Source organism: Mesoplodon densirostris, chromosome 16, assembly GCF_025265405.1.
Source record: "Mesoplodon densirostris isolate mMesDen1 chromosome 16, mMesDen1 primary haplotype, whole genome shotgun sequence".
NCBI classification, from domain to species: domain Eukaryota; kingdom Metazoa; phylum Chordata; class Mammalia; order Artiodactyla; family Ziphiidae; genus Mesoplodon; species Mesoplodon densirostris.
The window spans coordinates 14,980,366-15,008,002 of NC_082676.1; the positions used below are offsets into that span (position 1 = coordinate 14,980,366).

The following is a 27,637-nucleotide window of genomic DNA, read 5'->3' on the forward strand; positions in this document are numbered from 1 at the left end:
ACAAAGGAAACAGGTTAGAGAACAGTCGCAGAGAGACAAGGGACCCAGGATAAGGAGAGAGAACCAGGTGTGACAGACGCCGCACAGTGACCTGGGCTCAACCTCAGTCCTCCACCAAAAAAAAAAAAAAAAAAAGATAATTTCATCCTTTCAGCTTTTCAGGTCAAAAACGTTGAAAACCATCCTCGAGTTCTGTCTTTCTCTCACATCTCCCTCCAGTCCATCAGCAACCCCTGTCATCTCTGCTTTAAACACGTCAGCAGGATCGGACCGTTTCTCACCTCCTCCGCTGCCGCCACCCTGGTCCAAGCCACCTCTTTCTCCTGCCTGGATTACTACCTCCTCACTGGACTCCCTGCTGGTGTCCTCACACCTCTTCAGTCTAGAATGGGCACAGGAGCTAGACTGATCCCGTCCAAATGTAAATCAGAGCGTGGCCCTCCTCTGCTCAAAGCCCTCCAAAGGCACCTCTCGGGCCCAGGATAAAAGCCCAGACCCTCACGATGCCCCCCAGACCCTGTACGGTGTGGCCTCACTGTAACCTCTCAGACATCACCTCCCACTACCCTCCTTCCCTGGTTCACTCTGCTCAGCCACACTGGCCTCCGCCCAGCTCCACAGATACACCCAGCCCGCCTCTACCCCAGGGCCTTTGCAGCTCCTGATTGCTTTGCCTGGAATGTTCTCCCCCTTAATATCCCCATGGTTGGTCCTCTCACTTCCTCCAGGACTTTCCTCAAGCGTCACCTTCTCAGTGCAACCTTCCCCAACCACTCTTTCTAAAATATCAACCCCACCCCAACCTGTCCCCCCACTTCGTATCCATTTTCCTTTGTCCTTCATCACCAGCTAACCTGCTACCCATTTTCCTGATGACTTCGTTTGTACCCCCCCTAAAAGATAAACACCAGGAGGGTAGGGATACATGTCTGTGTTCACGGCTATATCCCCAGCACCTCACCCACGGCCTAGCGCTCGGTGGACACTCCCTGACGCATGGTGAATGAATGACATGTAAAATCAGAGAAAGACTGAGAAAAGAGAGAGACTCATGGAGGGGTAGCAAGACCAACAATGAGAGGAAGTGACCAGAGAAGGAGGAGAGCCGGTGGAAAGAGGGCAGGAGTAACTAAAGGACAGAGGGACCCACCTGGCACTGTAGGAACAGAGAGAGGAGACTTGGAGAGAAAGCCAGCAAGGGGAAGAAATAGAATCAGACACAGAGAGAGAGAGAGTCAGAGCAGGGAGCGGGGCAGGTGGCTGGAGGGGAGGGGATGCTGAGGCACTGTCAGTGTCCCAGGAAGGGTTTGAGAGCTGCAGCGGTTAGGGAGTCCCTGACCGTGGCCCGGGTTGGAAGAATGTCAGATAGAAAGTGATCCAGAGGAGAAGGTCGGGGTGGGGCGGATTGCCATTGTTGGATGGGTGGGAAAAAGAGCCTGGAGCTTCCTGCTTATTCCCTAAAACCCCTGTTATATAGTCAGTGAATGATCCCTCGGGCAACTGTGTGCCTAGCTCTGTGCTGAGCATTGGAGAAAGAGGGAAGGGAAGTTACTTTGAGGATCTCTGCATCACATAACTCCAGATGTGTAACATTCCCACCATCATCCGTGTGAATGGCTCCGATTTGTACAGTGCACAGGCTGTGCAACCTTACATGGCAACCCGAGGTGAGGACACAAAGATGCCATCCTGCTTAACTACCCATGCACCTCCAGACTAGGAGCTACCCTCAGGGGTTTAGAAAGACTTCTTGGAGGAGGCAGGAATTGAACTAAGCTGGGTACCTGAGCCTGGTCAGGTATAACTATGAAGAGAAGGCCGTTCCCGGGTGCAGGCGTCTGGAGGCAGGGGAGTGGTAGGTGTGCCTGGAAAAGAGTAGACTGTGATCGCTACAGGAGGCGGAGGGAGATGAGCTAGTGAGAGAAGTCTGACGGGCCTCAAAGGTAGGCCAAGGGGCTCAGACTGGTCCAGAGGTCCAGAATGCCTCCTGGGCTGCCTCCACCCTTCTCAAGGCCAAAACTGCCCTCCACTGCCTCTGAACTCCTCCACCGCCCTTCCATGCCTGCTATTGGTAGGTACAGTCTTTACACATCCCCATCAGCCTTTGGCTCAGCCCAGACCTCTCCCAGGAGGGCATTATCACCCATGTTTGGCAGGAAACTCAGGCCCAGGGAGGGGAGGAGTTAAGAACCAGCAGTAGGAGCCTCATCCTTGCCTCCCAGGTCCCTGCTTCAGTCTGCCTGGCCCCCTCCTCTCCAGTACCGCTCTCCACACCCCCTCTCAGTCCTCTGCCTCCCGCCCTCCGTTGACTTCCCTTCCCCCCCTGCTTTTATCTGCACTGAAAGGGCCAACTTGGAAACCTGCTCTCACCTCTTCTCATCTCTCTTTGCTGCCTCTTCCCTGGGGCCCCTCAGATGTGGAGGCGGTGAGAAGCTTGAGACAGGTCCAATTTCATACGACAAACATTTACCCAACTCCTCCTCCATGCCCAGCCCTGAGCCAGGCCTGAGATGACTCAGCCAAGGGCAGAGCTGGAGCGGAGTGCCCAGTCCATAGGGGACAGGCATGGAAATGGGAAGCCAGAGAAGGGGTCCTCACAGGCCACACGTGCGGCCCAGAGCCCAGCTTATATTCCAGCTCCCCCAGTTCCAAAGGTCCTAGACTCAGTCAGCACCTACGCACTGAGTCATGTCACGTCAATAAGACCCAGTCCCTCCCCTCATGGAGTTTGCCGGCCATTGTTGGGGGGCAGAGAGTCAACAAGTAGCTGTTGAGACACATCAACAAATGGTGGAAAGGGATCATTGCTGATAAGAGCTATGAAGAAAATAAACTATGTAATGGGATAAGGAGGATTGGGGCCACAGGGGGCTACTTTGGCTTAAGTTGTCAAGGAGCTGGCAAATGAGTTCACATCAGAATGATCAAGAGAGAGCCAACCAAACAAAGATGTGTGGAAGCGCTTTCTGGGTAGAAGGAACAGCAAGTGCAAAGGTCCAGAGGCAGGAACAAGCTTAGTGCGTTCTGGAAATGAAGTGGTATCCTGGGAGATTTTGCCTAGCATAGTAGGCACCTGGGAAATACAGAAATACAGATGTACAGAGTGATTTTTCTGAGCCGCTGCACTGGAGAGAGTGGAAGATGCCTCATACTGTGGCGTTTGGCCCTCAGAATGTAGTTAACTCATTCTACAGATGAAGAAACTGAGGGTCTGAGAGGAGAAGTGACTCTCCCAGTGTCACTCGGCCTGAAAGGGGAAGGAATGAGATTTAACCCATGATTGTCTGCTTCTTGAGTCCAGCCTCCTGCCATTTCACTCCTGCTTCTGACTCTCTTTTTAGTTAGAACTATTTCCAACCTTACACCGTGCCCTTCCCTGTGCGTGAGGCCCAGAGAGTCAGATGGGGGCAATGGGAAGGCTGGGGCCCCGTGTGAGTGAATCTAGTGACAGATCTAAGCCTGAGTGGGCTGAGGCAGGGGCTAAGGACTAAGGAGCTCCAAGCAGGGGCAAGGACTCTGGGCACCAAGGAGGGATGGCCCCCGAGCAAGGATGAAGAGGACGAGGTTGGAATGGGAGGACAGCACTCCAGGGTGGAGTGGTAGTGAGGGCCTGGTGGCAGGAACAGAATCATGGAGCCAGGAGGTTAAGTTCAGGGGCAGGGAGGTCAGCTGGATGAGCTCACGTGAGGGGGGTGGGCTGGAGATGAGGTCAGCGGGGGCACTTGGGGACAAGCTGTGAAGGGCCTTGAATGTCAGATGAAGGTGTGGGACTTTATCCCTAGACAGTGGGAAGTCTTGGAAGGCTTTTGAGAGGAGGAGGAGAGGGCTCAGATGGGCCCATGTCTGGATTAGGCAGCCTTGCAGATAGACTGGCTGTTTATCAGCCCAGCCCCAGCCCTACCAGCCCCAGCCCCCTCGTGAGTCTTCCTTGAATGCCAAAAACAGGAAAGCCCACACCGGACCAGAGAGAGAGTGAACACTTCATTTCCTCCCAGCAGTCCACAGTGGGGTGCAGCAGAAAGTACATGTGCTTTAGAATCATGAATCCTAGCTCAGTTGTAGAATTGTGGGAAAATCACTGCACCCACTCCAAGCCTCAGTTTTCCCATCTCTAAAATGGGTGTCATGGTAGTTCTTGCCTCATTCGCTTATTCAAAAAATAGGTACTAAATGTCTATCATGGACCAGGTTCTACGCTCGGTGGTCCCGGGATTGGAGGGAGGATTAAGTGTTTGGTACATAATAGTTCCTCAGGAAATGAACATTACCATTTTTCTCGGTGCTCTGGACACCTGTTTCTGCCCTTCATTCTGCAACCAGAACTAACCACACACAAATTTCTAGGTGTCATGTGCAGGCTTTGAGTGTGTGCTTTAAAAGGGTTAGGGGGAGGGGAAAGAGTTGAAGACAGAATGGGGTGAGCAGAGAAGAATCCCCGGGTCAGGGGAGCAGCCCCTTTTGCATCTGAAGAGTTTCCCCCACTAGTAGCGCAGGTGGGGGCCGCATCATTCAGACTGCTGCATGTACACGTGTATGTACACGAGCCTGGACACAGGAGCACCGGGCAGCCTGGACACACATGAATCTTCAGACTTTCATATTTATCATGCCTGTGTGAGCTATATATGCACATATTTATGTGGAGAAAACCCACATGCGCACTCAAGGCAGGAAGATGTACCCTCCCCACTTCTCTCACCCTGACCTTGACAACAGCAGTGTTTTGTGCTGTTCCCAGGGTGTGGGAGCACCCACAGGTATACCTGGCTGGTCCTGAGGAGGGTGCTCTTAGTTAGATCTGGGAATCTGGACAGACAGACGTGGCTTGACCCAGGGCAAGGCACCTGGCATCTCTGAGCCTCAGTTTCTTCATGTGTAAAATGGCAGCAGCAGTGATGACTGTTATCTGCAAGGACTGGAGGAGCTCGTGCATGTGAAGCCCTTACACAGGCCTGTCACAAAGTCTTGCTGAGCAAAAAAAAATAAGAGCTAATCTGGGCTTCCCTGGTGGCGCAGTGGTTGAGAGTCCGCCTGCCGATGCAGGGGACACGGGTTCATGCCCCGGTCTGGGAAGATCCCACATGCCGCGGAGCAGCTGGGCCCGTGAGCCATAGCTGCTGAGCCTGCACGTCCGGAGCCTGTGCTCCGCAATGGGAGAGGCCACAACAGTGAAAGGCCTGCGAACCGCAAAAAAAAAAAAAGCTAATCCATACGTCATGTGATAGGTGCCCAGCGCTGTTAAAAGTGTTTTATTGGTGTTTTATTGGTAGTACTTGTCTGATCCTCACAACCACCCTGTGAGGTAGGTATTATTATTAGCGCCATTTCTAAGAGGGAACCAAAGACCAGAGAGGTTAAGTGACTTGCTCAGGGTCACACAGCTAGGTTTCAAACCTAGCCAGATGGCCACCAGATCCGCACTCCTGACCGTCATTCCCAGGCTTTCTTTGCACGTGTGCACACGCACACACACACTAGCAGACACATACCCACACTGTCACTGCACTCTTCCACCCGCACCTGCTGCTGTTCCCCTACCTGCCCTTCAGATCCTGGCTGACCAAATGAGAAGTAGGACAGTGAGAACTGAGCAGAACCTTCTAGACCACAGATGCCTCCTGTCCTCAGACCGCTGGCAATGCTGCCATGTCCATGCATGGTGCCTCCCACCCCCAGGCACACAGACCACACACTGGGTTGAAGGGTCACCTGTGTCCCCTTACCAGACATTTCGGAATGCTCATTAGAATAACAATAGTTCTCGCTCAGGGAGTCATTGTCCTGGAACCCAACTAGACACCTAGCCCCTAGCTAGGCACTTAAGCCTCCCAACCACTTGCAAGGTGGGAGTAAAATCGGTTCCATTTTGCTGAAAATTAAGGCTCAAAGATGCAGTGACTTGTCCGGGGACATCGTGGATCCAGACCCAGGGCTGAGCAGCTGCCTCTTGTACCTTCCAACTGCAACACAGCGTCACACACCAGTTTCCACCCACAACACAGACACACAACTCTTGCACCTACACGTGAGGGGTACACGAGCGTCCCCTGCTGCCCCCCACGTCTGCCGGGCCACACTCCCTGCCACACACCCCACCCTCCACCCCTCCCTCCCATTCACTCACTGGCTCCCTGAGCTGGAACAAAGCCACCTGGGCTCAGCAGCCACACTGACCTGCAGCCCCAAGTCTTTAGCTGGTTAATGGAGGCTCCCCGCGGCTCCCGCCCCACGGCCTTGGGAACAGCTGCCTCCACTTAGATTCCAGCCCCCCCTTCCCCTCCAGGAGGGAACAAAAAAGAATAACTGGGAGGAGGAGGACAAGGAGGAGGGAGAAGGAGAGGGGAGGAGAAACAAGAAGGCGGTGGGCATCCTCCCACCAGCCCGGCCTCACGCCCAGCCCTGACCAGGTGACCAGGAGCCCCAGGCTATGTCATGCCCCTGGCTCTCTCCTGGACTCACTTCTCCCACCTGTAAAATCAGGAGGAGGTCTCCACGTTCCTTCCAGCTGAGCTGACACTACTCAGAGTCTGGTTCTACCTCCTTTGGACCCAAACATCCGACAGGCCAGGCTTGGGGCAAAGGCAACCTGAGACTCCATGCATTGCCACTTTGGATGGTTCAATGCGCTAGAAAGAACTCTTTCTAGCCCATAGAAAGTGTAGAGGCCCATATTGGGGTACAGATTCCAATTCTGTGACAGTCCCTGTGCACCCTTGCGCAGGGTTATCACTAGCCCGTATGGCACCTTTCGTAAATAAGAAAAAAGTCGTCTTTTGAGAAGATGCTCCCTGGGCTAGGACACATGGCTGGGCAAGCAGAACACTGGCTGGACTTCACCCCCACTTCCCCTCTTCAGGCTGGTAACTCTGTGCAGGACACAACCTGCACAACCGTACTTGGCAGCCCTAAGCTTGGCAGGTTTCCTCTCTGAGCCTCAGTGTCTCCATCTGCAAAATGGGGTGAGATCACATGAGCCTCAAGATGCCAGGCAAGGAAGGACGTCGCCTGTCTTGTTTGCCATTTTATCCCCAGGGCTTAGCACGTAGCAGCACAGAGAAGGCACTCAGTTAATGTTTAGGCATAAAGGAACGAAGGGAGGGATGGCTGGAGGAAAAGTAAGCTACAAACTGCTAAGTGCTATACCGGTGAGAGGAATTGTCGTCTTGGATCTGAACCTCCCCACACACTTTGACCCAGGTCAGGAGGACCCAGGCTGATCAGGGCCAAGGAGAATGTAGGCTTAGCAGCTTAGGGACAGGAAGGGGCAATAAACTAGGGACTCAGGAGATGGGCTGTAATGCCCACTACACCCACATGCCCAGGCCATTTCAGTTTGACACGAACCTCCACTTCCACTACAACAGTGAATATGAAAAGAATAAGGGCTGTCACCTCTGCCCAGTTCCATGAATTACCTCCTCTAACCCACACCAGTGTGAGGTGAGTATGAATCACCCTATTTTCCAGACAACCAAACAGAGGCCAAAGAGGTCCAGTGACTTGTCCAAGGTCACACAGGTGGAATAAGAAGCAGAGGATTCAAAGCCAGCTCCAGCTGCTCCCAGATCTGTGCAGTCCCACTGGACATCATTATCCCCATTCAACAGATGAGGAAACTGAGGCCCAGAGAGGTTTGGTAATGCAGCCAAGGCCCCACTGAAGGGTCATCTCAGGGCTTCGGGTTCCCACCAAGGGTGTTTCTGGTATCCTCAGTTTCCCCGCTCTGGAAGATGGGGGAAGGGCCCCTTTCCTTCTGCTGGTGGAAGGGGGGAGGGGCGCCCCGCTGGGGCGGAGCCCCGCCCCACCACGCTCCTTTGTACCTGCTTCACAAAGAGCCCTTGCTAGGCATTAGGGGCCTTCGTCGGCCGCGCAGCCTGGCGGCGCCCTCTCTAGCGTTATCAGCGCCGGGAAGCGGCGGAGAGAGCTGGCGGGGCCTCTCTGGGCCGCCGCCGCCCGAGGCATGTGTTGGACATGGGCCTTTCAGGCCTGGAGCAGCCGCACAAAGGCCGGGGAAGAAGGCGGAACAAAGGGCTTTTTCACGAGGCAACGAAAAAGCCGCAGATTAGCACGGGCGTGCTCAACTGGCGGGGAGGGGACGGCGGCCATCCTCCCAGATCCCTTCCCGCCGCCTCCGCTCAGCCCGTGTGCCCTGTCCGGGGCCTCCGGAGAGCCTCGGAGCGACAGAGCCGACCCACTCTCTCCTGCTCAAACTCCCCCTTGGCGCCCCAGGACACTCAGCCCCCTGAATTCTGCACTCTGCCTGTTCTGATGCCTCCTCCTCCCCACTCCCATTTCTGGTCGTTTTTGCACCATTTGCCATTCCCTAAGTAATTCTCACCCGTACAGCTCTCACCCGCCTGCAGCTTCTGTTCCCCCTGCCTGGAATGCCGCCCTGTCCCTTTCTCGAGCCCAGCTCTAGGGTCACCTCTTACGGAAAGATAAGAATCAAATATCCCGTGAGCGCTAACTCTATGCTGGGCCCTTTGCCTTCTTCCAGCCCTCACAACGACCGTGGGACGCAAACCATTAGCCCCATCACCCAGCTGAGGAAACTGAGGCTCAGAAAGCTCGAGGGTTGCCCATGGTCACATGGCAGGTACCCAGTGCAGCTGAGATGCAAACTCAGCTCCATTTCCACTCCTCTGCTTCTTGTGTCTCCCAGGCAGGTGGTTCCTCTTTGGGGGTAGGGTGGAGGGACATGGGCACAGGCTCCACTGGCGCCAGGGCACCTTCAATCAGCCCCGCCCTGCCTCCCTCAGGTACGCCATTGACCGCGACTCCGATTTGGACCAGATTTTTGATATCGATGCGGACACGGGCGCCATCGTAACCGGCAAGGGGCTGGACCGAGAGACTGCCGGCTGGCACAACATCACTGTGCTGGCCATGGAGGCGGGTGAGCCAGGGGGCGGGGCGAATATGGGAGGGAGGGGCGATGGCTGAGGGGTGGAGCTGGGGCGGGGCAAAGGCCAGGGAGGAGGGGCCAAAGGCTGGGGGCGGGGCAAAGAGTAAGAAACTGGGCAAAGCTGGGGTGGGGGAGTGGTCAGCAAAAGCTGACCCGCAGGAACAAAGATCTGGGAAGGCTCCCAAGCCAAAAACTCAGGGCCAGTCTTGGGTCTGGCTTTCTTACCTCAGCATTTATTGAGCACCTAGTACTCACCAATCCCTTTTTTAGAGGCTGGGGATACAGCCCTGAACAAGATAGAAGAACTCCTTTCTCCATGGGGTAGAGCTAGACCATCAACAAACTGAGAGAAAGGGTGTACGCATGTCAGCTGATGCTGAGTGCTAACAAGAAACTGGGAAAGAAGAAAGCAGAGGAAGGGGATCGGGAGGGGATTGTTTCTCTTAGGGGAAGGCCTCTCTGAAAAGCAGACACTTCAACAGAGAGCTCAGTAAAGTGAGGGAGTCATGCCGCCATCAGAGGAAAGAGTGTTCCAAGGAGGGGGAACAGCCAGTGCAAAGGGCCTGAGGTAGTAGTTTGCCTAGCGTTGGAGGAACAGCAAGGAGGACAGTGTGGTTGGTGAGGGGCAAGGTGGTCACAGCCGTTGCAGGGTTTTTGGACTTAACTCCAACTGAGGTGGGAGTCACTGGGGGGTGATGAGTAGAGGAGGGAGGTTGCCTGACATGATACCTCTGGCTGCTGCATTGCGAATAGACTGGGAGCTCCGAGGCGGGGACGGGGGCGTGGCGGGGGAACAGGGGCTCAGCCAGAAGTTACATGCGACAGTGCCCGGAAGATGAGACAGTGGCCTGGCCCAGGATGATTAGCCATGTTAATGGTGAGACGTGGTCAGCTTTGGGAGACAGGCTGAAGACAGAGCCCTCAGGACCTGCTGATGGGATGGTACAGAGGAGAGATAGAGAGGGGTCAAGGATGACTCCAAGGTGCTGGGCCTGAGTTTCTGGAAGTGTGTGTGTGTGTGTGTGTGTGTGAGAGAGAGAGAGAGAGAGAGAGAGAGACATGCAATTTGGCACAGCTGGGGAGGAGTGTGAGCTGAGAGAGAAAGAGGGGGCCCTGGGACATGGGGGCCAGACAAGTCAGGCCGTGGAGGAGGAGCTAAGAGCGTGGAGGGTCACGGCCGCCCAGGAGTGGGGAGAGGGCAGTTCTAGGCCTCCTCCACAACCACAGCAACGCTGCCGCTGCCGCTGCCTGGACCTGCTCTGCAAGCTCCCCGGCCCTGTCAGCTCACCAGGTCTCAGGAGCCAGCAAAGCCTCCAGGAAGCAGTGGTGACAACAGGAATACTCAGAGTCTCTGAGCCTTGGGTGGGGTGGGCGCCGTTCAAACTCCCCTCTGCATACCTCGGCCCCAGGCCCCTCCTGCCCCTTTGAGGCCTCCTGGTGGCCTTCCTCCTCCTCCTCCGCCGCCGCCGCCGCCGCCTGCTGGTGCCTCCCACTTCGCAGGCCCCACCAGCCCCTTCCAGCCAAGGAAGTCCCTAGGCTGAAGTTCCCTTCGTCTCTTTCAACTTCGGTTTAAAAGAAAATACAAAGCTGGCTCAAATCTCAGTGCCTGCTGCCCCGAGCCTTTGAATCCACTTCTCCACCGCATGAAAGGGAGATAATAAAGGTGGCTGGAGAGGAAGTGGTGGCTGGACTGGAAGGAAGACAGCTCTCCCTCCTTAGCTCCCCGAACCTGCCCCTTGGGCAACCATGGGGATTGGCCCAGCTGCTGGGCAGAGGTGCCTCCTCTCCCTACCCACAGATACATCTCCTCTACCAGCTGTCACACCGCCCAAAGGCCCACCACTAGCAAGGCCGTTCTGGGGTTAAGCATTGTGCTTCTACCCAGTGAGTCTCTTTCAGAAAGCGGCTAGAGCCACATACGAAGTCTGCAGTGCTGCCGTTTCACAGGAGAGAGTGTGTCTGGGGGACTCTCCCCCACAAACATTGTACAATGTTTACCTAATAGCTACTGAGCTGCATGCTTTCTAGCACGTACTTTATTGATCATGATCTGTTACAGAGCCGCACCCATTTTACTGATGGGAAAATGGAGGCTCAGATCATTAGGAGATTTGTCCAAGGACGTGCGGTGGCAGAACTGGGATCTGGACCAAGTTCCTGAGTTCCTGGTTTCCTCCGCAGCTTTGCTACGTGGCCTCCCTTTTCCTGGTACTCTGCTCTCGGGACTCCACCCCAACCCCCAACCCTCCCCAGCAACTGAGCTGGGGAAGGAGATGAGTCTCTGTGAGGAAGGGACTGGTCGCTGGGCTAGAGATCACTCCCCTCTGAGCTGCAATTCACAACCCCTGCCCAACCCTCACCGAGGATATTACTCAATGGGAAAATGAATGGTTCCCACTTCACAGTGCTGGTGGGAGGATTAAATAGGATAATATATGGAAAGAACTTAGCCTAGTACTTGGCTCTCAGTTAGTGGCATCTATCGATCTTGACTCTGTGCACTTGGCTTAAGCACCAGCTCTGTGCCAGGCCCTTTACAATGCTGTGCTCATTGAATCTTCCCACCTATCAGGTGTTGATTCTGCTGTTATCCCCAGTGTGTGGATGAGGAAACTAAGAGAGGTGAAGTCATTTGTCCAAATTCCCAGCGCAAGCCTGTCTGACTGCACAGCCCGCTGTCACCCAGATGCCCCTCAAGTCATATATCTTTGGTGCCGGGCACGAAGCCAAGAGTGTTGCAAATAATCCACCCACTCCGGCTTCTTGCCATCTCTGTGAGACAAGGACAAATTATTATCCCCACTTTACAGCCAAGGAAATAGAGGCTCAGGAAGGAACAGCGATGGCCCCCAAGTCACAGAGCAAGTCCATGCAGGGCCAGGGCTCCCAGCAGCCAGCCGGGACCCCGAGTGCAACACCCGTGCCTTCCTGCTGAAGCATCCATTTGGCTTCCTCAGAAACAGGGGATGATGGTGGGGTCATGGTGCCCCGCCTGCTCCGGGTCTAACAAACATGAGGTGACAAGAATCAGAGGGGAAATATTTATACACAGCAGCTGAGCTTTGCCAGCACCTCGGAGAATGCAGCACTCAGCCGGGAGCCGCCACCTGTCACACCGGATTACCTCAAAGACTCCCGAACCACTTAGTGTGCCCGGTCCCCCTCCCCAAACTTCTGAGTCATCCATTCTGCCCTTGCAGACGTGCCTTCCACTGACATTATCTTTAACGTTTTGTAATCATGAAATATTAATGACCGTTATTGAATTTAAAGTACAATTTGTGTCTGAATCCTTCAGTGGAAAGGGCAGTTGTAAAGGGACAGTCTTCAAAGAGATGGCGGGGTGGAGGGGGAGACTTGGAAAGCCAGTGCTGGAGTGGGCGGTGCCAGGGGGCTGCATCCGGCCCCCTCTTCCAGGCCCTAAGCTGGTCTGGAGGGGTGGTCTCTAGCCACCCCGGACAGCAAAGAGTTAACCAGATTAGCTAGAGCTTCCCCATCTGGGTCACCCCAGGCCAAGTCACGGTTTTACAGCCCCCTGATTTTTTCCTTCATACCGCAAAGCACACTTTTATGATTTATATATGCATTTGTGTGCGTGCTTAGTTAATCTCTCTTCCCCAGGAAATAATACCTTCCATGAGGGCAGGGTCTCATGTGTATCTGTAGCATTCACACCGGGCCTGGCACTTAGTAGGTGTGTATAAACATTTCCTGAATGGACAGGTAAATGGGCTTGCCCACCCAGTTAGGAAGGCAGGGCGACATGATGGAGAAAAACTGGTTCTAGTGGCATGGCTCCCAGCTGTGAGTTTGGGCAGTCGTTTCCCCTCTTCTTGCCTTAGTTTTCTCATCTATTAAATGGTACCGTATTGGATAGCTATAAGGATAATAACTGTATTGTTAACTATTAATAACAGTGGCTTCTATTTATTTGAAGCTCACAATATACCAGATATTGTGCTGAATGCTTTATATAAAGTGTCTGCTGAGGGCCTCTTGTCACCCACCTCCTCTGGGCACTGGGATCTGGTGAGAAAACGTCTTGGCCACTGACCTCAGGAGTTCACAGGTGGACAGAGAGAGACACATCAACTGTCAGTGGCAACGCAGAGTGCAAGGAAGGGGGAGGTGGGCATTCAGGAGGTGTAGCCAGGGACTTGGCCCCCTAGAGGAGAAGGCAAGAGACTCTCCCAGAGGAGGGGACATCTGAGTTGGGTCTCAAAGGCTAAGGAAAGGGGATTGGGGAGCTCCCAGCAGAAAGAGCCCCACATGCTCAGGCCTGGAGGCTAGGCCGGCAGAAAGACCCCTGTCCATTCTGAGAATGGAGAGACTGGGCGTGGCTAGAGGCTGGAGCCAGAGAATGGCTGGAGTAGGTGGGGTGAGGTGAGCGTGCAGAAGCTCGCTGGGCCTCTACAGGAAGGACCTCGGATGTCCTGTGAGCAGCCGGACATCTCCTGGAGACGACAGGGAGCCAGTGCAGGTTTTAGAGCAGAAGAGGAAGATGGTCAGATGTGCAGTCCGCAGCATTCACTTGGGTTGGTGGGGGAGGGTGGACGGGAGGGGGGCAGCCTGGAGCAGGCAACAGAGGGGAGGCTGTCAGGAAGACTCGGGCTTGGACATGTGCTGAGGGTACAGGGCAGGGTGGGGACGGGCAGGAGGAAGTGCCAGGGAGGCTGACTGTGGTGCCATCTGGGGAAGAGACCTGGCAGGTCTCTCAGACCAGGGGTTGCTTCATAAGGCAGTGAGCTCCCCATCACCAGAGGTATGTAAATGAGGCCTGGGTTCCTCTTGGATTGGGTAACTCCCGGGATCCTGTGCCATCTATGTACCTAACAGATGCCACCAGGAACAAAGATTTTTGTGATGTCCATGGAGTCTCATAAGACAGCCCAGAGTATCAGGACCAGCCTAGCCCTAGGGAAGAAAATTTTCTCCCACCCCCCAATTCCAGGGCCCCTGTTTTACCCAGAAGTCCTCCCACACCCTACGGAGGACCAAACATCCCCACCCCAACAAGGTCAAACCTCCAATCTCCACGTGGACACCAAACAGATAATCAAAGAAACAGAGAAGGGCATCCTAACCTCATGCTCCCACTGGAGGTGAGTGGGGACGGGGCAGGGAGTGCAAGGCGACCGCCCCTGGCAGCCCTGACAGCCCCCACACCCCTCCCCGCGCACTCCCGCCTGCTCACCCAGCCCCCCTCGCCGTCCTGCCTGCTTGTCTTGGCCAGCTCGTAATTGGGATGATAAATCTTCCTGCCCAGCTGGCCAGCGCTAATCAGAGCCTGGTGTTTGGATGCAATTTAATTCCCTCGAGAGGAGGGAGGCGCTGAGGGGACGGTGGAGAAGAGGGTCCAGACTCTGCTCTTCCCACCCTTGCACCACGGCAAGGAGGTACCTTCCACCTGCCCCCCACCTCTCTGCCCCCCTTCCTCGCCCCTCTCCCCACTTCTCAATCTCCTTCCCACTCCTGCTCTTGCGACCCCACTTCTCTCTTTCTCTGTGGGCTTCTCTCTTTCTCTGTGACAGCCAAGGAGAACTTCAGAGTCCAGCTCCATTTGTTTTACGAATGAGAAAAGCTTGGTCCAGAGAGAGAGGCAGGAAGAGGCTCACACAGCTTGACTGCTCCCTAGATGGTGGGATCTGGGCGGGGGGCGGGAGCGTGAAACCCTCACAGAATTAGTCCATCCAGAGGTCTCAGTCTCTCCCTGTCACCTCCACAGCATCCCAGCATAGTCAGGGGTGCCACAGACAGTGAAATCCATTCATTCGCTAAATCTTTATTAAGCACCTACTGTGTGCCATGCACAGAGGGGCTGTGGATACAGCAGCAAACACAAGAGACCAAAATTCTGCTTACTTTCTGGTGAGGGAGATAGATGATGGGCAAGTTAAGTGAGTAAAAATATAGCAGGTGTTGGATTAGGTGCCGTGGAGAAAAGTAGAGCAGGGAAGTGGGTAGCTGGTGGGATGACAAGGAACAAATTTAAATAAGGTCGTCAGGGGAGGTCTCTCTGGGAACACATCTGGGCAAAGATCTGAAGGAGGGAAAGGAGGAAACCTGGAGCAGAGAGAAGGGGAGAGCCAGGTGAGGGACGAGGCCAGGGAGGAAGATCACAAGGGCCTTATGGGCATGTAGGTCTTGGGCTTATAGTCTGATTGCCCAGGACTAGGGCAGCCAAGGAAAGCTTCCTGGAGCAGGCAGAGACATTTGGGGCCTTGAGGCAAGTCGGATTCTGGCAGCTGAAGATGGTCAGAAAGGCAGTACCATTCGATGGTTAAAACTCCCCTTTTGGACCCAGAACCAGGTTCCATTGATGGTTCCCTGTGAGACTTCGGGCAAGTTCTTTACCGTCTCTGAGCCAGTTTCCTCATCAGCAAAACAGCAATAATTCACATCCCTACCTCCCACGATGGTTGACAGGATGACATGAGGCGGCACAGACCCTGGCCCATGGCAGGTGCTCGATATGTGTTTGCTGGTGTCCTTCTGGCAGGAGCGTATCCCTAGGCGTTCCCTAACAGGGTCGCCAGGCCAGGCCCCATCCCCCCTACACTTCCTACTGGCCTCTAGCCCTCCAAGTCCAGTTTGGTCCAGACACCAGGTTAGGAACTGCTTGGGGGTGGGGATCTTCCTTAGAAGGAATCCAGAATCTTACTATCTACAGCCTCCCCTCCCACCCCAGGACCTTTGCACATGCTGTTCCTACTGCCTGGAGCACACTTTCCTTCCCATCTCCTTCATCTGATTACTTTCTAGTTGGATCTCAGCCTAAAGGTCACCTACGCCAGGGCAAATATCCCTGCACCCCATCAGGGTAGGCACCCCTGCCTCATACTCTCACGGTCCTGGACTTTTTTCGCTCTACTTTGATCACAGTCTAGAGTGATTTCTGTCCCTGCCGCTAGACCAAGAGGCCGTGTTGGTCTTGTTCAATGTTGTGTTCTTGGTACAAAGGAGGCGCTCAAACTGTAATAGTCAGCAAAACCCAGAAGTCTCAGTTTCAAATTGCCTGGTCCAATCCCCCGTCCGTTATACATAAGGGACGCTGAGGCCCAAAGAAGGTAAGGGACCTGCCTACACAGCACAGCAGCTCTCCCGCCCAAGCCTGCTCTCTTCCCAAGGCACCCAAGGAATTGCCCACCCTCCTCTGCTCCTCGGCCCCCAAGGGCTATACCTGCCACCTCCCCGGATTAACGGTGAGCCAGCTCAGAGAGGAAGCACCGGGCTGAAGCACGTTTAATTTTAATTTAGGAATCGGTTAAGACTGCAGGCCTGCTCAGCTCTGGGTTGTCAATCAGGCTTCCTCAAGGCTGCATCAATTAGTTTAAAAATATTGAATGTAATTTTGCCTGACACAACATATTGCAGCTACTGCAAAATATAATTTATTTTAGAAGAAGAAATAATTAAACTAATTTGCATGTCAGTCAGCTGAACTGAAATGCCAAGGGAGGGGAGTGGGACCCATGGGGGATCCAGCCCCCGGAGACAGCATCTGCCACTGGGCATTGGGTGAGGTCAGCCTGGGCCTCGGTCCGAGCAGTAGCTGCATCTGGATGGACAAATATTCAGGCAGCAGGAGGGCCCACTGGCATTGCATCTAGACCACGCACTGGACTTAGAGTCGGGAGACCTAGGACCCAACCTCAGTTCTGCCACTGACTTGCCTGTGGCTTTAGACAAAGTATTGCCCCTTTCTGGGCCTCAGTTTCTCCATCTACAAAATGGGTTTAGGGAATTCCCTGGCAGTCCAGTGGTTAGGACTCTGTGCTTTCACTGCCGGGGCCCGGGTTCGATCCCTGGTCGGGGAACTAAGATCCTGCAAGCTGTGTAGCATGGCCAAAAATTAAATTTAAAAAAATGGGTCTAACAACCCTTTATGGGTTGTTTTGAGGATCCAATGATGTCATAGATAAGAAAGTTTGTTATAAGTTGGAAAGTCCTGCACAAAGAGGAAGGTTAATTAATTGATGGATTTCTTATTTTATACCAGAAACATTTAAGTTGGTAAAAATTATGCATTATTATCAATTATTACAAATGATGCTAACTGTGATCGGGAGGGGTTTGGAGGAAGCCAATCAGAGGCGCGATGCCAGGTTGGACCTCCCCCAGCACCTGCCAGTCACCCCCAGGCAGTAGTTTGCAACACTCGCTATTGATACACATTAGATTCACCTGGAGCTGTTAAAAAAAAAACATCAATTGGCTTCCCTGGTGGCGCAGTGGTTGAGAGTCCGCCTGCTGATGCAGGGGACGCGGGTTCGTGCCCCAGTCCGGAAAGATCCCACATGCCGCGGAGCGGCTGGGCCTGTGAGCCATGGCCGCTGAGCCTGCGCGTCCGGAACCTGTGCTCCGCAGCGGGAGAGGCCACAACAGTGAGAGGCCCGCGTACCGCAAAAAAAAAAAATCAATGACCAAGCCTTGGGCTTAGAACCTTTTAAAGGCTTCCCAGGTGATTCTAATAGCCAAGCTGAAGACTGCCACGATGTCAAGAACACAGGATGCTGACTTAGGGCTGGACCACAAGCTCTGAGGGGTCCAGACCAGCCCCCAATTCAGGGGTCTCTGGGATAAGCTCTGTAGGTGGCAACTTTGGCGACGTAGAGGCACACCTCTCGGCTGCCCTACCTCTCAGATCTGCCAAATCCTCATGCCAGAAAGGATTCAGGGCCTTCCCAAGAGGTGACCCATGACATTTGAGAGGAGGAGATAGGACAACAGGACGGTAAGGTAAGGATGTTCTAACCAATCTTATTGTGACAAACATTGCAATATCTACATTTATTTTACACCTTAAACTTACACAGTGTTATATGTCAATTACATCTCAAAAAAGCTGGGGGAAAAAAGAGGTAGGAGTGGCCCAGCAGAACCCAGAGGAATGGTGCAATAATGGGGGTCTCACCAGCAGTGGACCCAACCCTCCAGCAGGGTGTCTGCCCACTGAGGATCTTATCCTACTCTGAGGTCCCCCTTCTGCATGGCCCCATAGTAGACCCTGTCTCTCCCTCCAGCCCTGTACACCCCACCCACTGCAGGGGAGGGGGTCCTTGCCACCCCCTACCCTCCTTCTGCCTCAGTGGGGAGAGAGGTGCCTTATCCTGGCAGCGGACCTCAACCGCCCCTCCTCCCCTCCTCCCCTCCTAAGCACCCACCGGCTGGCTGTTTAAGCTCTCTGGCAAAACACTCTTAAAAATAACAGCTCACCCGACATTCCCAGTCACGACTCCCATCTCCCGCCCCCAGAAAAGCCCCCTCTAATCGCTGAAGCAGCAGATCTGGGTGAGCTGAGAAGATAAGGCGCCCCTGCCTAAGGGGAGCTCCAGAGAGGAGTCGGGGTCTGAGTTAATTAAGGACTCCCTCCCTCCCCCAGCTTCCTTTCCCTGACCCCCCCAGGAGGTGGCTGCACCTGCCTCCCAATCTCCATTTCTCTTTTTATCAACACAGGAGCAGCTGCAGTCGGCATCCAGTGGGGCCCTGAGTTCAGAGAAGGAAGCAGCCGACCAGCCCCAACTTGCCCCCAAAACTCATGGGGTTCCTGGCTGCCTGAAAGCTTCCAGGCTGTCCCCAAAATAGCTCCCTGTCAGCAGGGTCAGAGACCCAGCCATCAAGTCACTGCTTGGAAGGGGGTAGTTTCCTCTCCCAGGGGATGTCCTTGATTTCACTGGCGGGTAGAACATGTCACTAATGAACTCATGGCTAAGATAGCCAAGGACAGGGCACCCATGGGCACTCAGGGGTCTGGGTGGAGGGCTATAAAGGGCCAACATTCAGGGTGCTTCTCAGGACAGGCTCGGATGAGGTATCCCAACAGTCTAGAGTCACTGAATGTCATTGCTAAAAGGATCCTTCAAGGATATCTGTTGATTTAACAAATCCTTATGTAACACTTATGTGCTATGTACACAGTTTTAAGTGCTTTGCACCTATTAACTCAATTGTCCTCTTAACCAACCGGTTACTAGTAGCCCCATTTTGTAGGTAAGAAAACGGAGGCACAGAGAGGTCAAGTGACCTGGCATGGATCACACAGCTACTAAGTGACGGAGTTGAGATTGGAACCACTTGGCTCCCAAGTCCTTGTTCTTAATCACTGTGCTCTGTTCATTTTCCAGGCATGGAAACTGATACCAGAGCGGGAAAAGTTTTACCCAAGGTCAAGCACTATGTCAGAGACAGAGCCATGCCTGAAATTCAAGACTCCTTCTGTCTAAATGTTTCCAGCCTTCATTCATTCATTCAACAAACCTATTAGAACCAACTCTATGCCACATCTCACAGTGTTGGGGACCCAGGGATTAATACAACAGAGGCCTTGACCTCAAAGACATTGCAGTTGGAGGAGTGGGGACTTTGTGGCTTTGCTGAGGACCTTGGCAAAGACCCACCTCCAGTGGACTTGTCTTGCCCTCTCATGATCGAGTCTTAAAAGTGCAGAGACAACTTCAGTTGTCAGCTGACCAATTCTTTAAACTTTCACGTTTTAGTTTCCCTTATGCAATATGGGGATAGAAATTGTACCAAACCATAGGATTTCTGCAAGGATACCTGAAATAATGCATATGGGTACTCCAGGAGAAATCTGTGCACTCCACAGTGATGGAATGGAGATGGCAATGTTGATTGTAGTGTTGTTGGAGGTGGGAGTGGGGGGTGGTGATGTGATAGTGATGTGGGTGATGATGGCGGGGGTCATGGTAGTATTGGTGGGGCTGGTAATGGAAGTTGTGGCGGAGATGGTGGGGATAGTGAATGATTGGTGATGATGATGGTGGTAATGTTGATGATGGTGGCCACAGGGGGGTGATGGTTGTAGTAAGGGTGGTGAGAGTGATGGCCTTAGTGTTTGTGATGATGGTAGAGATGAGGAAGGTGGTATTAGTCAATGCAGTGGTGGTGGCGGCAGCGATAATTCTCATGGTGATGGTGTTGATAATCTAATGGTGATGGTAACAAAGGAGTGGTGATGGCATTGGTGATGGTGATAGTGGTGAGGATGGTGATGGTGGTACTGATAGTTATGTTGGTAGAGGTGGCAGTAATAATGCTAATGGTGGTGATGATGATAGCAATGGTGGTGGTGGTGATGACCCAGTTAGCCAAACATCCTTGGTCCTGGTCCTAATATGAGCTTGATCAACCCACAGATCTCTCAGTGTGACCTCACTGCCTACTCTTGTCCTAGCAGTAGATGGGGGGGGGGTTGTCTAAATCTCACACTGATGCCTCGCACCCTACGGCTGTGCTCTTGTTACAGACAATCATGCCCAGCTATCCCGGGCATCCCTAAGGATCCGAATCCTGGACGTGAACGACAATCCCCCAGAGCTGGCCACACCCTACGAGGCAGCCGTGTGTGAGGATGCCGAGCCAGGCCAGGTAGCACTGAAGGGTCGGGGACTGGGGGTCGCTGCCAGGACTGGCCAGGACCAGAGTGGGCTTGGCCTCACATCAGCTCCCTGCCCCCTCCTCACCCTTCAGCTCATCCAGACCATCAGTGTGGTAGACAGAGACGAGCCCCAGAGTGGGCACCGCTTCTACTTCCGCCTGGTGCCTGAAGCTCCCAGCAACCCTCATTTCTCTCTGCTCAACATCCAAGGTGAGTTATCTCAGAACAACCAAATCCTAGGATCCATGGAGGGAGGGGCTTAGCCTCCCCAACCCCTTCCCATATTATAGAGGTGCCCAGAGGGCCAGTGGTGGGTCCAAGATCACACAGAAAGTCTGAGCCAAGCTGGAGATGTTACCCAGCCTGCTAGCCAGACCCTGAAGAACAAGCAGGAGGTGGGTTGGCTGAGTGGAGGAGGGCTGCCCAAGGATAGAGAATGGCAGATAGAAAGATATAGAGAGGGAATACATGAGGAGTGGGGCGGTGGCCCAGCATCCAGGGTGGAAAGAGCCCCTGATCTAAGTGAAGATTGGAATGAGCCCCACGCACACACTCCCACCCCTCCGTTTAAAAAGTGCTTTATCCCACTCGCATTTCTCTTTGCATCCTCATGGTCACCTTGGGAGGTGGTTTTCTTACCCCTCCCCCCATTTTACAGGTGATGAGACTCTCAGAGGATAAGGAACCTACCCAGGGTCATATAGAGAGTCAGTGGTGAGGCTGGGACTCAAACCCACACCTATCTCCGTTCCAATGTACTTCCTGCTCGCTACCTTGAAAGCAAACTGCCCCTCCCATCCTGAGCTGATCCCATTGTGAGACCCACCCCTGCAAGTTCCCCTTCAGTGAGAAGCTGAAGTCTGAACCTTTGAGGAGTAGACTGGGGGACGGGGTGGTCAGTGGACTGGGAGTGAGGGACCTGGGTCCCAGCCCAGGCTCAGTTGAAGGCTTTCTATGCAACCCTAATGCCTGCCTCAGTTTCATCATCTGTAAAATGGGGCTGAAGATGCCGGCCAGGCAGCTAGGTGGTCCCAGTGAGATGTGGGTTACCGAGGTATATTGTCAGTACCTAGAACATGGCATTTCCTTCATTCAGCAATTATTTGTTGACCATTTATTGAAATACAGTCCCTACATGTCAGGCACTGTTCTAGGTCCTGAAAATGCAGCTGCATGCAAGACAAAATCCCTGCCTTGGTGGAGTTTATATTCTAGAGAGGGGAAAGAGAAATTAAACAAATGAATATTATGATGGGGTTGATGAGTGGCTGGCAGGGAGGAATAATGCAATCTTCACGAGTCTGGACTTTGTTCTATTCAGTGCTGGACCCTGGGTGCCTGGCACATAGTAGGTATTCAAAAATATGTGTTAGGGAATTCCCTGGTAGTCCAGTAGTTAGGACTCCAAGCTTCCACTGCAGGGGGCACGGGTTTGATCCCTGATCGGGGAACTAAGATCCCACAAGCCACGCGGCGTGGCCAGAGAAAAACATAAAAACAAAAACATGTGTTAGACAAAACAGGAGGAAATAAAGCAAGGCAAGAGTAGAAGCTATTTTAAATAAGGTGATCTAGGAAGGCCTCTCTGAAGGAATCAATAGTGAGTAGGGATCTAAAGGAAGTGAGGGGGTGAGCCATGCAGATAACTGGACAAGGAATGATCCAAGTGCAAGAAACAGCAAGTGCAAAGACCCTGAGGTGGGAACAGGCTTGGGATGTTCAAGACCTGCATCGTTGGGGTGAGTGAGTGACAGGACTGGAGGAGATGTAGTCAGAGAGGTACTACTAGGGGCCAAATCATGTGGGTTCCTTCTGATCCTGTTCCAGGTCTGGTATCACCCCCAAGACCTTGACACCCCTTCCCTCAGTGGCTTCTGAAGCCAGACCCATCTGTATTTCCAGGAGTAATATAAAAAATATTTAACAACCAGTGCAGCTCAGGTAATCAATCAGAAAGGACCCTGATCATAAGTAATCTGGAGTAGGACCGTGGAGCCTCTGCTGAGCCAGGCTTTAACCCCTTAGTGACTTGATCGTGTTAAAGTTGGGGGTGTGCTTGAGGGAGAGGCTGAGGCAGCAGGGAAGGACTTGGGGGACCCAGAGTCATGGCTATTTAAACCTTTTTGGAAGTAGTTCAATATTTTAACAACTTTCACGACTAGCGTTGCCATGATTGCTCATTATGGCAGTGGTACCCGAGCTGAGCGCAGGAGGCACAAATAACCCTGGATTGACCTCACCAGGTTCACAATCTTTCCAACCCAAGGGGCCTGAGGTTCTGCCCGAACTGCCTCTCTTTGACGGGGGGTGGGGGCTGGGGGCTGGGTTGGCCACCAGGGCTCCCATCCAGTGTGACCACCTGCGTACGAGCCCTGGGAGCAAGGCTGGCAGCAGCGTGCTGAGGCCGGCACAGCCAGGAAAGGGCTCCTCCTCCAGTCCCCCGGCCCCTTCCCACGGTGTGCCAAGCCCCCTCCTCCTCACCATATAAATATCCCAGTTGACAAACGGCTACCTCAACCCATCTGTTTCTTTGTACAAAGTTGTAGCCAGTTTGGAAACGTGATTTATAAATATTGCTTTTGCAGCCAGGATTGACACTGATGTATGTCAGGCCAGATGGATGAATGCAGTGCTGGGCGCAGATCCTGCCTAGAAGCGTGGGGTAGGGGCCTGGGGTGGCCACTGGCTTCCCCAGATGAAGCCAGCTGCTGCCCAGGAGGGCAGCTGAGAGGTAAAGGGATGATGCTCAGGGATTTCCTCTTATGGGGTGAAAGAGTAGCAGGGACCAGAGCTCTCCAAACATATGGTTCCATGACCAAAGAGAGCAACCCTGAGAAACAAACATGTCCTCTCCTCTCCTCTCCTCTGTTCTTGCTTGGGAATTAGAGGCTGAGTCAGAGCCAACCACTCATTTTTCAAATCTGTCCACTTCTCTGTGCCTCCACTACCACTATTATTTCACATCTAGAACACACAATAGCTTCCTAACTGGTCTTCCACATCCACTGTTGTATTTTAGATTAGAGGCTCCCTTGCTTAGAAGGTAGGCTTAGCAAAGGCAAGGACCATGTCTGTCTTGTTCATTGCTGTATCCTCAGGGGCTAGAATAATCCTGACCTATAGAGGGTGTTTAATTAGTATTTGCTATTGAATAGATGGATGATATGTCACTAGGTCGCTTCTTTGCCCATCAATCGATGGCCTCCTATTGCCTTTAAGAAAATAACCCAATTCCTTACCATGGCCTCTAAGACTTTCTATTATGAGCCCCTGCCTCCCCCTCCAGCCTCTTCTTGACTCACTCTAGTCATCACCCTCATCCCTCCAGCCGCAAAGGACTGCTCTCAGTTCCCTGAGTTCCTATGCCTCTTCTAACCTCAGGACCTTTGCATGGACTATTCCCTCTCCTAGAATTCATTGTTCAGGGCTCACAATAATATCATTTCTTCCAAAAAGTTCTCCCTGATCTCCCAGACTGGTCAGATCCTCTGTTAGATGCTCTTCCTATAATATTCCTTCTTAGCATTCACCATCTTTTGCAACTGTAGACTAAATTGTGAGTTTATTTGATTAACCTTTGTCTCTCGCATCAGAATATAAGGCCAGATCCAGGACTATGGTTGATTTAGCTTCCCATTGGTCCCCACCCCCCCATGACTAGCATGGTGCCAAGCACAGAGTAGTTACTCAATAAAGATTTATTGGATGGATGGATGATTCGATGGATGGTTGGAAAAGGTAGCTATGCCACCAATTCACAGGATAAATTCAGACAAGTCCCTTCTCTCTCAGCCTCAACTTCCACGTATATAAAATGGGAATAACATTACAACTCTTGGTGGTTGTGAGGATTAAACATTTCTATGTATTTAAAGTATCTACCCAGTCCTTGATACATAAGAAGTATGCAGCCAATGCAAAGGAGTCCCACACCATTCCTTCTTTTCCTCATCTTGCTCTTGAGCCTTTCTTTCCCAGGGGAAGGAGGATGTTGTCACAGCTGGGGTTGACTCACCCTTTGGCAGGAGGGCTAGAGTTCAAGCCAGAGCTTGAGGAGCTGACCCAGGACCACCAGTTACCCTAAAAGATGTGGTTCATTCAAGCATCATTCTTCAAGGCTGGCTCAGTGCCAGGGAAGAGACAGGCACACGCTACCTTAACACAGCATGACAAGTGCTGTAACAGAAGTGTGCGTGGCGCCTGCACAGTCAGAGCAGGGAGGGGGAAGCCATAAATCCTTCCTTCCCAGGGAAGCGTAGAAAGGAGGCCACAGAAAAGAGGTGACATTTAGCTGGAGCATGACGGATGAGGAATTTGCCAGGCAAGAAAGTGGAGAGGGTGTTCCAGCTAGCAGGAACTTAGTGAATAAAGGCAGGGCAGCCTAGACAGAGAGGGGGCGTGGGGTGTAGCACGTGGGGGTGGGGCATGAAAAAATTAACAACCAGCATTCATGGAGCATTTCTACGCGTTAGGAACTGTTCTAAGGGTTATGTGCTAATTACATTGTTTAGTCCTCACACCTACGTGATGCTATTTTCCTCCGTTTCGGATGAGGAAACTGAGATCCAGGGAAGCTAAATGAGTTTCCCAAGCTAGTAAATGACCAACTCAGCATTAGTTATTAACATTTGAACGGAAATTTTCAAAGATGTATAAAAGTAGATAAAATAGCACAATGAACTCATATGTGCCCATCACATGAGCTTTAACGCAAGACCAGTCTTGTTTCAGCTGGACCTCCGGTCCACTTCACAGGTGTGCCCAAGGTCACAAGTCGGCCCTTCCAAGGGCTCTTTTTCCTGCATTGTGTTCATGATGGGGAAGGCCAGGCAGGCGCACTGAATTGGGGGCTGCGGGGAAGAGGCTGAGTTAACTGGGACTGCAAAGCTGGGGAAGGGATCCGGGCTGTCAAAGTCTGAGGTCAGGGAGGCTGGCCTGAAGCCTGCGAGGGCAGAGAGAAGGATTCAGGAGGGAGGCCTGGGCCCCCAGCAGGAAGCAGGACCCCTTTTGTGGAGCTCGCTGTCCAGGATGGGAGCAGCAGGCAGCTGGGCTCTGAGTACTTCTCGACTACCACATTGGCAGCCACCAGAATGACAGAGGGTCAGTGATGGCCTGGCCCATGCAGGAGAGCTGTGGAGGAGTCACGAGGGTGGGGGGAGTGGGCTCGCCTACACCTCAGCCCGTGCTCTACACCCACCCCCCGAGTCCTGACTGGCACTCCCAGCACGAGGCCGAAGCAGTGCGATGAGTATGACTCATGTGAGTTCACTGTCCCCTCTGGCCATTATGCATCAAAAGGAAAGAGACCGGTGAGGTGACCTTGGTACCCCGGGGCGTCCTCATCAGGCCCCAAGGGGCATGCCCCCGGCCCTCCAGGCTCAGCTCTTAAAGAGACTCCTGACAGAAAGACTCCTCAGCCAAAGGCAGGTGCCAGCCCGTGTTCCCAGTCTTCTCTGATGACCCAGAACTTGTCAGTGCCCAGGAAGCCACAACCCAAGGACCACAGGACCCCAGGATCAGGATGCATTGGACAGCTGGGGTTGAATCTGAAAGAAAAAAAAGGCTGTTGAGACAAAAGGCAAAAAACACAAAATTTTGATATAGCCAGGGACAGGACCTTGGCACCCCCGGGGACAAAATCTTGGAATAGCTGAAAACAGAATTTTGAGACAGCTGGGAATAGAAGCTTAGGACAGCTACGGACAGAATTGAGGGCTCTATGGCTGGGGACAGGACCTTCAGGCAGCTGGGGGCAGAATTTGGGGAGAGCCGGTAACAGAATTTTAGGACATCAGGGAATAGACCCATGGGTCAGCTGGGAGACCGTCGCTGGGGGCAAAGTGAGGCAAATCCCGAGGTGGAATTGGGAGGTGGCTGGGACGGGGGAGGCCGAACCCAAATCACACACCACTCCGTTTCTTCGAAGCAGACAATACAGCCGCGGTGCACACGCAGCACATGGGCTTCAACCGGCAGGAGCAGGACGTGTTCTTCCTGCCCATCCTGGTGGTGGACAGTGGGCCGCCCACGCTGAGCAGCACGGGGACGCTCACCATCCGCATCTGTGGCTGCGATAGCTCCGGCGCCATCCAGTCCTGCAACACCACGGCCTTTGTCGTGGCCACTTCCCTCAGCCCCGGAGCCCTCATCGCCCTCTTGGTCTGTGTCCTCATCCTGGTCGGTAAGTCCACCAAGAGCCAACCCCCCTGCCCGACGGGCCCCCATCCTTGGGCCCTGGATTTCCTGCCTGAGATGCCCCCATGGGGGTCTCACTTTCCCTCCCCATCCTTGGAAGGGCTGGCTTGACTGATGTCCAGGTTCTAACCTGCAGCTCCTACGAGAAGTCTCCTAAGTACAGAGCAGCCCTACCACCAACTCCAGAAGGTGTCAGCCCCCAGCTGAGACTGAGTTCATGCTGGCCAACCCTCTACATGGCCCAAAGGCTCTCTAATTTTTAAAAACCAAGCCTATTTTTTAAAATTCTCTCATGTCTATTGTCCTATGTTAGTCTTTACGTAGTGCTTTCAGTAAAAAAAGGGCTCTTGTGAACCTCACAACCCCTCAGCCAGATGTATCATCCCCATTTTTGAGATGACAAAACTGAGGCTCAGAGTCGTTAAGGGGCTTGCAAAAGGGGACCCAGTTAATCTTCTGACTTGAAATCAGGTCTTTTCACCCTGTGTTCCCTGCTCCTTTAACTACCCCACCTGCTAGGAATCTAAACTGGGGGCAAAACTTTGGGGCAGCTGGAGTAAAATCTTAAGACACTTGGGGAGGGGGCAAAATCTACTCGGGTATCAGTTCCACCAGCAGCCAGTTGAACGCCCCCAGAGTGTCCCCAGGAAAGAGGGCAATTTTCAGGAGCTAAACTGGATTCAGGTGGCCACAATGCCACCTCTCCCTGTTAAAGCAGAGAGGCCTCACCTCAGTCCTGACTACTGGACTTCACGGAACAGCCAGAGCTGGAGGAACTCAAGGAAGGGCCAGATGGCAGATCCCAGGTTTGCTCAGTTCCCTGGGAGATTCAGCTGCCTCCCACGCCTCACCACCCACCCCTGGGACCTGCAGAGGTCCTGGGCAGGCCCCTCCTAGCTGGGAGGCACCCCCTCCTCTCCGCTCCCCAGCCCATGGCTCAGAAACCCTTTTTCCAGAGGATGTACTTTACAGCGGTTTCATTTTCCAAGGCAGTGCAAACAAATTTCTGCCTAATTGCCCACAAACGAAGAAAGTGCACATCAGTGCTCTAAAGGTGACGGGCGGAATCACTGATCAGGCCTGGCACATCTGTCTCCTGCCGCCCGCGCTCCCCACCATCTGCTCTCACGGGCATCCCC

General features: G+C 53.2%; 1 protein-coding gene across 2 annotated transcripts in view; it reads left to right on the forward strand.

Moving 5' to 3' along the window:
• CDH22 (cadherin 22) overlaps positions 1–27,637 on the forward strand; it is a 71,272-nt gene that overhangs the window by 41,096 nt on the left and 2,539 nt on the right. The window contains exons 7-10 of one of the 2 annotated variants that reach the window (XM_060078270.1): positions 8,760–8,896; positions 20,172–20,293; positions 20,396–20,513; positions 26,230–26,484. In XM_060078270.1, coding sequence (XP_059934253.1) covers positions 8,760–8,896; positions 20,172–20,293; positions 20,396–20,513; positions 26,230–26,484 — 632 coding nt within the window. The remainder of the gene's footprint in view (positions 1–8,759; positions 8,897–20,171; positions 20,294–20,395; positions 20,514–26,229; positions 26,485–27,637) is intronic. The other variant, XM_060078271.1, reaches the window with a different exon arrangement.